The 13,033-nt window shown below is 38.8% G+C and overlaps 1 protein-coding gene across 1 annotated transcript in view; it reads left to right on the top strand.

The window, feature by feature from the left end:
- The first annotated feature begins 7,593 nt into the window (after nucleotides 1-7,593).
- The window catches only part of LOC105703808 (sex peptide receptor-like), a 59,414-nt gene continuing 53,974 nt past the window's right edge, over nucleotides 7,594-13,033 (top strand). Inside the window, exon 1 of the mRNA XM_012432496.2 lies at nucleotides 7,594-8,626. Coding sequence (XP_012287919.2) covers nucleotides 7,594-8,626 — 1,033 coding nt within the window. The remainder of the gene's footprint in view (nucleotides 8,627-13,033) is intronic.

Below are 13,033 nucleotides of genomic sequence, written 5' to 3' on the forward strand. Positions count from 1 at the left end.
TTCGAGTAAATTAAAAAACCCATGCATGTGCGTACATATTTCGCGCGAAACTCTACCGACTTTCCTGATTCAGTTCATTCATTCAATTCCAAAACGTTTTCTGAAATTAACCAGATACAGCCAAACGATTTTGTGCAACGAAGCAAGTCTCTTTTCTGCGTCTGGAATTTCATCGAGAATTTCATCGAGCTTATAAGTGAATCCCGACTCGGCGATGACGGAATCGGCAAGAAAGATTGGTTTTCGAGAAAATGGCGGGTTTGGAAAGGCAAGGGGACGAGAATGATATGTTTGTCCCATCGGTAATCAGAACGCGCACCGTCAGTTGCCTGTTTGAACGTCGGGCGTTCGCGTGCCTATTAATTATTAACCAGATCTCGGTAATAATTTCATGCGCCGAGGCGATCAGTTAGCGTCCCATATAATAGCAGCCGACCCTCGTAAAAGAAAGCCGGACTTTTTGGCACCGACCCAAAACCTGCTAAGATATTTGTCCGCCCAGGGAATATTTTTCCACGCGAAGGGGCAAATATTTGACATCCCCTTTCAGAACGGGCAGTAATCTCCGAGATTAAGGGCCATCTTCTGCTGTCTCATTTTTATACCCTTGCGCGTTTCGATCGCATTCAAGGATGTCTTGCAGTGCTGAACCGTTCTAGATGAAACTTTGTCAAACACAAAAATGGTGTCAAGAACGAGAAATATCAAGATAGATGTAATGTTAAACACACCTATCGGGTAATGATATTAAATTTCAAAGGGAATTATGTTCAATCAGATTCACTCTACGAAAAGAATTCTCATTTTTGATCCTCAATACCCCCAATTTTTTTTTTTCTCAAACCACGAAAAACTGATACGAGAAATTTGCAAATATTCACTTTCTGATTTTAACGATTTATTTATACATTTTCAGTTTATAGGTAAATTCCTTGGTTACAAAGGAATGGTACAATAATAGGACGCTACATTTAATTTTGCCGTAAGAATCAAATGAGTCTTAAAAAATATTGATACATGGGTATACGACTTTGAAATTGCATGACATTATAGAGGATTAGTTCTCGATTCCTTTTAAAATTCAAACTTCTTTTTCGACTCATCTCTGCTACAGAAAAATTAAGTTTCTATTTACTTGTCGGACAGATAACTGATGAGATTATAAAATTGTTGGAACCCTATTGAATTTCTTATTCGAGTCGGTCTCTGAATTTTAAGATGTATTACCACACTGTTAAAAAAATTCATAAAATTCATACACTTTTAGTACATAAGGTTGCAGTAAAATTATAAATTTGATGTCTTAATAGTGAATTACTATACATTTATTATAAAGTTCTAAGTAAATTTACAATTTTATAACATCGTGTTGTAATTTTGTGAGATTTCGTATGAATTATAAATTTGATATTCGAAAGTCATTTAGTACGCATTGTTTGCAAATTTTTTAGATGAGTTTTTCATTTTATGATCGTTTACATAAGTTTATTTTTAAACAAATTTAATTGAAAGATGACAAGTATCGATGTTATTGGCGGAAAAGCATTGTAGCGACATTCTTGACCCCGAGAACTATTTAAACAATATTTTTAAAAATTCTTACAATCAATAGAAAACTCCGGTAGCATCATGGGCAACGTAACTACTTTTTTGTAGTTCCGGATTTAATAACACGATAATTGCAAAAAGATTTTTTTCGATGTTTAAGGTAACGTTGTCTCTGAAATCGTCCTGGAACGTGCCCGGAACATATGTCAAATTTGTTTGTTTGCAGAAACAACGTTTAATATCAAGTACCAATCAACACAAATTTATTAAACATATGTACTAAATTTATAATATATGTTATACATTTTATTTGAAAATATGTTATAAAATTAGTATACCATGTCTGAATAAAACTTCCAACAAAAATGTTATGAAATTATAATATTTTTTTTTAACGGTGGTTAGTTTTCGCGATGAATTTCTAACGACCGAAATTACCAGAGCGACTGAACTGGACCACTGAACTCGTTCCCTGTGACATCGCTACTTTTGTTGGCGCACNTACCACGTCTGAATAAAACTTCCAACAAAAATATAAAATTATAATATTCTTTTTAACAGTGCACGAACCTTTATTCACTGGAGCTTTTTGCATGTTATCCAATTTGAAATATGACAGCTTCATATTTTTCGGGAAAAAAAAAAGAGACATTCAGTAATATTACAACGGTCTGGTAAATCGCGCAGTTACACGATGACACACCCTCCATATTCGTAGAAAGGGGAGATATATTTGAAATATCGCAATAATATTTTTGCCAAAAAGGGAACGCATTTGTTACAAATTTCGTTACGGTAGAAATCCTTAATAAAAAGAATTCCCGTAAAATGAAACAATTCTTAAATTAAATCCTCATATGGGCACTGAAATGTTTATCTACAAATGTCAGAACATCAGCTAATCTGCATATATATTCATAACTATTACCCAATTTAATTTCAAAACTAACTCATGACAACGTACTTAATATCTTCAAGATTCAACCCAGAATTGTTACTCAACGTTTACCGGGATTATGGATACAATATTAAGAGTTTCAAGTAGCACAGCTGTATAAAAGAATCCAGCTGAAGGTCGACAAACGAGAGATGCGAAATGAGCGGCGCATTAAAGTAATTAGCTGCCAACCGGGGTGTACAATTAACGAGAGCTGTCGCTTGCAGCCAACTTCTCGGGGCAGCGGTGAAATCTTGTCAGCTATCGTTTAATGAAAAGCTTGACGAGGTGCCGAAAGACGAAGCTCGCGGAAATTTGCATCTTGCATCTTCTGGGTCGAGATTTACATCCCCAAGGCACATATGACCCTCAAGGGAGGAGACTCGTTTGATCTTCCCTTTTGGAAGAACCAAGCAAGACATGTCCATTTGCACCCTGATACGACTCGTACAAATTTAATTTCAAGTAATGGGAGTACAATTGAAAGCCGATCGACGATTCTAGCGGGACGGACAATTGCGAAAAACGTGAGCCATGCCTAATTAATCGCGACTCCATCGAATCACGGCTGCCTGAAAATTGGGGCAGATTCGATCGACTCCCCGCAATTTCGCGCCTGAAATTCACTATTCGTCAAATCTGCGGATTTCGGGTTTAATTGAACTTTTTCCATTTTCTAGTCCGTTTTCTAGCCCCCGCGAGGCCGCCAACGCACGACCAGGAATTCACCACTAAATGGAAGTAATGGAAATTCTGCTCTGTGAACCAGGGTTTTGCCAAAATCTCGACTTTGGAAATATTGATCGAGATAATTATTTAATATTCTGATAATGTTTTATACTTTAATTCTATACACCGTAACGTGGTGGGTTCAATGCCCCTTCACATTGGGGGATGGGCCTGGACCCTGCACCCCATTCTGAAAATATTTAAGACAAAAGAGCTCTTCCGAACGGAGCTTTGAGAAACCGGTAGCAATATGGAAGACCCGACCGCGATAAGTAGCACTGTTTAGACCGGGATCTTGCGACCTCGAGTATTCGATTCAGTGTTAGGTGTAAATTCCGACCGAGTGAAGAAAATGAAATGCCCGCTGGCACGATGTTTCGAGTATATAGAGTGGTAGTGGCCATGAACTTGTCTGAGCCTCTACCGCGTCTCTTGATAATTTAGGACCTCTCGATGGCGTAACACAGAAAGGGTGCCTAAATTGTGACGAAGACCACGTCGGAACGTTGAGGTAATTTTGCATACAAAATTGCTATTTATTTGTAGGTTTAATTATTCTTTCTATTCACAGATTTGGATTCAAAAGCTTCGAGAAAACCTGTTTCTACAAAAATCCAACCATTTTAAAGCTGGGGTGAGCGCTGTAGTTCGTGTTCGTCCCGCGAGAGGCGGTGTTAAAAATCGGAGAATCCGTACGCTGCGTGCCCATCATGTCTGTGCAAAAATGGTAATCCGTAGTTTGGTCGACAACGATAACACAACGATTCTGAGCGTACGTAAAAATTAAAATTGATATTAAGATTGATATATCTTCGTGTATCATCGATCAGGATCGGGTAAATTTTAACAAATTATTGCATTTTTTGCTTGATGTTTTAGCTATTTAAGATTTTATTCCCTTTTCCATAACATTTGAGAAATATTTCTATTTCTCCCACTCGTGAAAATTGGATCCTTGGGGTATAAGACACTCGGTTGTGTCTCGCTTTATTTCAAGTACGTGGAGCACGTTTCTCTCATCACTCGACCCTACGCCTTTCCCGCACAAATAAATGTATTTGGCTCGAAACTCTACCGTATTTCTTGATGGAAATAAAAATCGACAACATGTAGGTATATTGTTTCCAAAATATAAAGTGCGTGCGTGTATTACATGTTTCAGTAAATATTTCGCCGATCATCTGTCGTACATACGAGTATGGTAATCAATTGTTATGTATAACAAATTTCTCCTAACTGATATGTCTTTGGTATGATTCTATAATAAATTATTCTTTCTTTTAATACCGGAATTGTATAAACATGAAACTCATTGGACGGAGAATTCAGTGGAAAAGAATGGAAGTATTTAAATAATTAACCAGCGGAGTACCATCTTTTCCGGAATTAAAGAAGTTTCATTTCCCGACCGCAACATTAATTTTCCAAGGAATTTCCTCGACTCGAGGTGTTCATATTAGGATAATATTTTCCCACGGATGAATTTCACGATTGCACGGTGTTACGAGAAGAGCTGAGGAAGTATCGCGAAGTTCCATCGCGCCCTGAGAACTTCTTGACTTTGTGTGGATTCCTGAAGAATCCACATTTGAGAAAGTTCCCTGCCACGGAAGTTTAAACTAGAGATACGACTGAATCGAATGAATATTTATACACCAGAATTTCTACCGGAAGGAAGAGTTATGTTAAATGCAATGGAAATTGTGGGGCGATCATTTTCCGTTTGTTAAATACCAACGACAATGGCATAGAATTTACTTGAACTTCGCTCGAAATCCTTAATTTACATCGATATTCCTTCCAAGTCTACCTTAAAGTCAAAATACAATTTTACTCGAGAATAAAAATCAAGCTAGTTTTATCGAAGAAACAAACATTTAACCCTAGACATTCTGCTTTTAAGGAAAAAGCCACTTCTAGAATCAAGTATTCATATTTTCAAACTTAATGAAGATTCAATTCGTACTTTATTAGTAAATTATTTTAAGCCACAGGAGTCTTGGTGATCACAATTATTGCAGGGATTAATATCTCCACAGTAAAAACCGAAGAAAGGACGATTTTTTCTTTATTCCTCTCAATCTCTCAGTGAAGCAAGATCCTCTTAAACCTGAAGTGCTTGAGCAATAGAGGGGGCCTGGAATTGGCATGTAGGGTCATTGAAAAGCCACTTCCAGAATCAAGTATTCATATTTTCAAACTTAATGAAGATTCAATTCGTACTTTATTAGTAAATTATTTTAAGCTACAGGAGTCTTGGTGATCACAATTATTGCAGGGATTAATATCTCCACAGTAAAAATCGAAGAAAGGACGATTTTTTCTCTATTCCTCTCAATCCCTCAGTGAAGCAAGATCCTCTTAAACCTGAAGTGCTTGAGCAATACAGGAGGCCTGGAACTGGCATGTAGGGCCATTGAATTAGAATCCTCTTCAGCCTCTCATGGACCAGGCTGCAATGACAGAAATCTTTTATACAGGCTGACAGAACCGTTTCAAAATTGGAATTCGCATTCAAAATCAAGTAAAATAATTTACATTCAACTATCATACATAATACAAATGTTTGCATTGAGATGTAAACTAATGGCAATGATGAGACTACTTTTACGTCTACTTTTATGTCGCCAAGAGGCTCTAAGAAATTATCCTCGTTGATTGATTATTTTTTAATAGCTCATAAACAGGCCTAATGGAGGAAAGAATAAAAAAAACGAGGAAAAAGCTGCAAGAAACCCCGGGACCACCCCTTACGAAGAGGACGTTCCTCCCCCTGTAATTTGGTGAGGACTTTGTTTACTCCACTTATGTCCCCGGTCCTTCGTCTTTACTCATCACCCCTCACCCTGAAGGGCACTCGGAAAGACACCGATCAAATTTGTCTTCATCGTCACTGTCGCGACAAGAACCACAAAGCGGGCAAACATGCGCCATCCCTGAGGAAGAAAAAAAGAAGAGAAGAAGAAAAAGGAACCGCATTAACTTCCAAGGGAAATTAGATTTAATCCCGAGACGTCTGGTGTCACTTTCAAGACTTACAGCAAAAATCATATAACGAAAATCCGCGAGAAGAATTACTATTGGACTTCTCATCTCAGATTGTATTATCGAGTTCCATGCCGATTTGGGATGTTGGTCATTACAAACGTTCAAGACAATTCAACATTTGTTCAACATTTAAGACAATCGGTTCATCTATCTTTTAAAAGAGTGTATTCGCTCAATGAACCATTTAAGCTCTCCTTTTAAACCACATTAAACAGCGAGAGTCCTAATTTTTCTGCACATTCTATTTGTTTAACCGCGATAAAATAAGAATTATAACGTTTACCTGCTTTGCGTCTGCTTCCCCTAGCTAGGCGAGGACAGAGAGAGAAACGCGAGGATATGGCGAACAAGGAAAGGACGAGAAAGAGGGAGATGTGCGCGATGGAGGGAAAGAAAGTTTGGCGGTCGAGAGGGACGCGACGCAGGCGCGAGAAGCGGCGAAGCCGGCGTCCCCGTCGTTCCCGCGCCCAGAGCGTCGCGACGCGCTCCTCCAGCCACTCGATGTCCGCACGCGACGCAGTGATAACGTTCCGCATCTTCGGCCGAGGTCCGATAGACGACTCCTCGTTCGGAAGACACACAGGTCCCTTCATAGCGAACATCCATCCCGATCTCATCGCCATCCGTTCATGGAATTCGACTCCATGATCCAGCCACCAATCCTACCTCATCGAAAACTTAGATCCAAAGAACCGCAAAGGAGACGCTGGACAGTGGCATTATGCATGAATGAAGAAACGTAAAAGAAGACAAAAGTGCCGCGAAGTGGCGAGCTAGGAAACCCCAAAGAACCCGGATGAGTCAGTCGTTCGGATCTGGACATTACACGGTGGCTGGTCCTCCGGTACATGTGGTCCCGCTTGGTCCTAATTGTCCTGGACCGAAGATCCCACTCGTTGGTACTTTGGATGAGAGAATCGACGGCCCCGACTCGGATTCTTAGAAATGGTCCTTCGGGAGAGGAACTTTGATCACTCCTCCGCAAAGTCGTTGGACGTGATCACTGAAATTGGAGGGTACTCATTGGACAGATTCTTTTCCCGGGGCTTGCTGGAGTAGAAAACCTGGAATGAGTCGCTGTTGCCGCAAGAAGCTGCTGGAGTTTTACGACGGGGAAAATCCGGCAGAGGTTTGAACCTATCGGCCAACTCGGTGCCTGGAACTTGGGCAGGGTCATGGCTAGGTGCGGTGCTTGCAGCCGGGGTCAGGATCCCACGAGGGACTACTAGGTCTCCAAGGAACTGCAAGTCGGACGGAAAAGTATCCGCGATGACGGGTCCGGATTGTTGAGGGATCCACGGTCTCCAGGCAGGACCTGGGTAACGGCAGACATGAACATCGGCAACGGATCCGAGCCGGAGGACGGTCTTTCGGAGGAGATGTACCAATGCGGTGCAGGGATCGACTCTTTCCACACGGTCTACGTGCAGATGCACGGCTGGGCCAGTCTGATGGTCTGCATTTTCGGCTCCATCGCCAACACGCTCAACATTGCAGTGTTGACCCGCCGAGAGATGAGTTCCCCAACGAACGCCATCTTGACCGGGCTGGCCGTGGCCGACTTGTTGGTTATGCTGGAGTACATACCCTACGCCAGCCACATGTACCTCTACCATCGGCCCCGGAAAGACACCTTCACCTACGGTTGGACCCTTTTCGTACTTTTCCACTCCAACTTCGGCCAGGTCTGCCATACGATCTCCATCTGGCTGACGGTTACTCTAGCTGTCTGGCGCTACATCGCCGTGGCTCATCCCCAGAAAAACAGAGAATGGTGCAGCTTCCGTCGCACCGTCATGGCCATTGCCGGGGCATATGTCATCTGCCCCATCATCTGCGTGCCTCTCTATCTCACGACCAGGGTCACACCCAGGATGGAGCTCCTAGACACCGAGGGTAATGCCATTAACCTCACCCTTTTCAATGGCACTGCCCCCGATAGTGCAACCAACACCACGCTTTACTTCGTCAACCTCACCGAGGTCGCCAAAGCCAATGGTTTCTTGAACGACACCAACTTCTGGATGTACAGTGTCGTTATCAAAATCATACCGTGCATTGCCCTCACGATCCTTAGTCTTAGGCTCATCCTCGCACTGGTGGAGGCCAAAAAGAGGAGGCAGAAACTTATATCTGCTACTGTGGTAAAGACTGACGATGTCACGATTGACGCAAGCGAGATCAAGCGGAGCAGGAAAAAATCTGGCAGGCTTATCGATAAGGAGCGCCAGACTGACAGGACCACTAGGATGCTCCTGGCTGTCCTCCTGCTGTTCCTGATCACCGAGTTCCCCCAGGGGGTCCTTGGACTCCTCAGCGTCATGCTGGGATCCGGCTTCTTTCAAACGTGCTACACCAAGCTCGGTATGTTTTTGTTTGGCATTAAATTAAGGTGTATGCGACATCCGTATTACCATCCCGAGACGTTCTTATAGGTATCATCTACGTATCTGGCAGAATTAATTTACCCTTCTATTTGCGTCTATAAACGTTTTCTCTAATGTTGAACCAATGTAAACATTCATTTATTCTTATTTACTTTTAATCATGTAAACGATATATACATGTTTTTTTAGTAAAACACTCATGGATACTTATTTTTTCGCAAGTTGCATATTTCGACCGTTTCGAAGTATCCTTTATAAAAATGGAACTTCAAAAGTAACACTTTGTTTCTTATAAAAGTTCCAACTTCGTACGTAATCTTTATTCCTTATCTGTCCTTGGTCAAGTTTGATATTTCTTAATTTATTAATGGCAAGCAAGATTCAATTTTAAATAGAAAATAAATACAAGGATGTAATTAGCGTGTTGTTAACCATTTCGATACTTGCATGATAGTTAAATAATAAATTGTCACGAAATAAAACCTGTAGAAATGTGTGAGTGACATTTAACACAGCGGAAAACGAGTTATCGTTATTAAGAATCATTAATTTCCCGGAGGGTCAATCGAAAAAAGTTAAAGAAATCTCAAACAAAATGTTTAAATTAAATTGGACATATGTCACTTTTAGCAACAAAACGCGCACTCGAACGATTTGCCTCATTTAAAAAATGTAAGAAATATTTCTTTGTAATGTTTTCCCCCTTTTATCAATAGTTGTAAAAGAAATGATTGTTTTTTTCGTTATTCCTCAGGAATTAAACTAAAGATATGACGCGAGGACAATGAGATGCTAACTCGTAAGAAAACTGATAATCAATAAAGTAGGAGTGTTCCCTATACCTGATCACACTAAAACACGTAATAACGTTTATAGAGAAAGTAGTATTAGTGTACGATGTTTACAAGATCAATAAATAGTATACAACCCAATTAAATTGCAATTTTGTTGTTCTATAAAACGAGGCATATTAATTATCGGGGAGATGGGCTTTCTTGTTTTACCGTATTTTAATTAGGCGTCTATTTGTTGGATGCAACATTTCTTTTGAATCGAACTCGATGCAAAAGAAACAAATTTCCTTCGAGTCGTTCCTCAAAGCGTATCTGCAATTAATTAACAAGTAATCGAGAACTCGGTCAGACCTGTGAAATCCATATTTTAAATATTGCCTTCTCATAATTTCGAAATGGACGTAACAGGCAAAATGAATATAAAAGATGTCGTTGATGAAATATTCCATCCCCAAAATTACGAATACATACACCCAAGTCGTAAAAAGCAGCAAGTAATAAAGATGAAATTACGGTGACAAGCTGTTTGTGTCGACTGTGTAGCAACATTTTTATGGAATCAACATATCACTCTCCCGAGTGTAAGCTGAGAAGTTCTAAAATGGAATACACGAATTCAATGCTCAGAATCACATAAAGGTCTCGTATTCTCAGATAAAAATAGGAATGACAACAATCGATCCCTTTGTAACCTACGTAGATAAATATTTCGTGGTGGTTGAAACAAGAAAATGATCCTTTTTAAAAATGGATGGCGTTTTTATAAAACCTTAAAAAATCGGTTTCGTTTCATTAGCGTTACTGAAAGCATTTTATAAAATCTGTATTGTGTACTTTTTCATAAGTACTGCATATTTTATAGTTACCAGCTAATATCAGCACCTTTATATAAATTATCCCCGGAAAAAAGAATATATTGTCGTATTTTTGTTGCATGTATGAATACATGAATTCAATGCTCAGAATCAAATAAAGGTTTCGTATTCTCAGATATAAATAGGAAAGACAATAATCGATCCCTTTGTAACCCACGTAGATAAATATTTCGTGGTGGTTGAAACAAGAAAATGATCCTTTTTAAAAATGGATGGCATTTTTATAAAACCTTAACAAATCGCTTTCATTGCCTTATCGTTACTGAAAGTATTCCACGAATGTATATAGTGTACTTTTTTTATAAATACGGCATACTTATTGTTATCAGCTAATATCAACGCCTTTAAATAAATTATCTCCGGGCAAAAAAATGCTTATATCTAGTGTCATGTTTTCGTTACAGACTGAAATGTTGAAATATATAGAAAGAACACTGTACCATTTAAAAAGCAGGTTTCAAGATTCACTATGTGTAGCTTTAGAAATCTCCAAATTCTGTTGACAAAATTATCAGTACACGGGACGCTCGTTAATCTCAATTGTCGGGATTGCAAATTCGTAAATTAGAAACTGGCAGTACGAGTGAACGCGATATAACGTCTGGGAAGTGGCATTAAAAAAAGTTTCAGTACCGAGTTCTCGTTGCAAAACTTCTAAACCGGCGACTACTCTTGCTACATGATCGAAGCACATCCCTGGCTTATCGATAACTCATACGTGTCATACGTAATCAGGAAACCTTCCAATTTCATCAATTTCCAGACAGCAAAAACTTTTCCTCTCACTAAGAACATCTGAAAAATATATTACAAGAAATTTATGCAAAATGTAGATATTAATCAGATAAGCAAAAGGGAAAAAGTGCGAGTAAGATGTAACGAGATGTAATGAGTAAAAGTCATAATTTGGTATTTTTTCCTGGAAAATAGTTTTAGGCGTTGTTATAAGAAAATATATATGCGGACTTCTTCCTTTTTGTGAAAGGGATCAGGTGGTAATGATGAAAAACGAAAAAAAGGTGTTAAAAATGTAAATTAACCCGAGCGCTTGCGGGAGTCTGGCAATATATTTTTTAGTACAAAAAAATTGGGCGCCTTAGTGTTACCGATACTGTTGCATTATACATATTTTTATGAATTTGCTTAAAAACTGACTCGCGAGTAAGCAGCGCGTTAATCAAAGCGAAAAGTAATTGCATTAGCAATTAAATTAAAATTTGCCTATACCTGTAAGGGAAGTTCCGTTTTACAGCGAGCTCCCGTATGTTCCTAATTTGAATGTCTAATTCATAAAGGATAATCACACATATTCATGCATGCTCGGGCGACAATGTAACCAACAGATTTTAAAGAGACTTCACGGTTTACTCAGGCATTTTGGTGCGAACAATTATTCCTACTACTAATTTGCATCAAGCCCTCATTAAGCCAATGCCAATTTTGTATGCAAATTTCATTAGTAGTACGACTGCGAAACAACCGATACTATTTCGTTGCTGCCTCCTACATTTTTATTGTAATCATGTAACATCTACGTAATACATTTATTTACACAACATTACGGTTAACGTAAAGGTGCATATAATCTTTACAGTAAATTTATATCCTACAGTTTTTTTCATACTTTCAAGAACATCAGAAACTAATTATTTTCTTATGTACAATTACAATAGCCCATACCTATTTCTGTGCAATTGGTCAATTACACAATAAGGCCCGAAAATGAAATACGATTCAATTTTATTGTGTAAAATTTTAACTGTGTACAGCATTTTTCTACGTTATCGATAGCTCGTATTCAGTCCTGGTTTATTGAAAGACATCCCGTTTGTAAAAATTAATATTTTCCTCCCGAAGAATGACGCTCCAATTTATCGGCGATAAATTGCGTATATTTGCGACAAGAGAGTTCCGCTAAAGTATTGACCAATTCCGATCGGAATATATGATATTCGGCTTTAATAAATCGAGGCTCGATCCTCTCGTTTCCCTGTCAAGGGAGTATTTATTTCGACAAAGCGGGCTTTTTCGCTGCTGCTAAAAGCTTCAGCCTAAAAACTGCTATTTCATTTGCCAGAAAAGCGGGAACGAGTTGAGTCCCGGCTCAAATGACATTTAATGTATTTATACATGATGCTCGCGTGAGCTAAAAGTCGTTTCGTGCTTAACCAACGATTTTAAAGAAAAAAAATATGAATTCTGTTCCACCCGTCTGAAAGCTCTGTGACGCAATGATGCGTGGAATAATTGTTCATAGTCGTTCATAATTCCTATTTTATTCGGGATTGTCACAAATCATTGTACATATTAAATATTACTAATACGCTTAAAAAAAATATGAATTTTGTTCCACCCGTCTGAAAGCTCTGTGACGCAATGATGCGTGGAATAATTGTTCATAGTCGTTCATAATTCCTATTTTATTCAAGATTTTCACGAATCATTGTACATACTAAATATTACTAATACGCTTAAATTACTGATACGCCTAAAAAAAATATGAATTTTGTTCCACCCGTCTGAAAGTTCTGTGACGCAATGATGCGTGGAATAATTGTTCATAGTCGTTCATAATTTCTATTTTATTCGGGATTTTCACGAATCATTGTACATACTAAATATTACTAATATGCTTAAATTCATCTAGATAAACAATCTGAGGGGTGAATATTACGGTTAAATGATTGGAAATTTATTTTGGATTACTTTTATATT

This window comes from Orussus abietinus, unplaced genomic scaffold (assembly GCF_000612105.2).
Source record: "Orussus abietinus isolate OABI.00-Male unplaced genomic scaffold, Oabi_2.0 scaffold87, whole genome shotgun sequence".
Classification (NCBI taxonomy): domain Eukaryota; kingdom Metazoa; phylum Arthropoda; class Insecta; order Hymenoptera; family Orussidae; genus Orussus; species Orussus abietinus.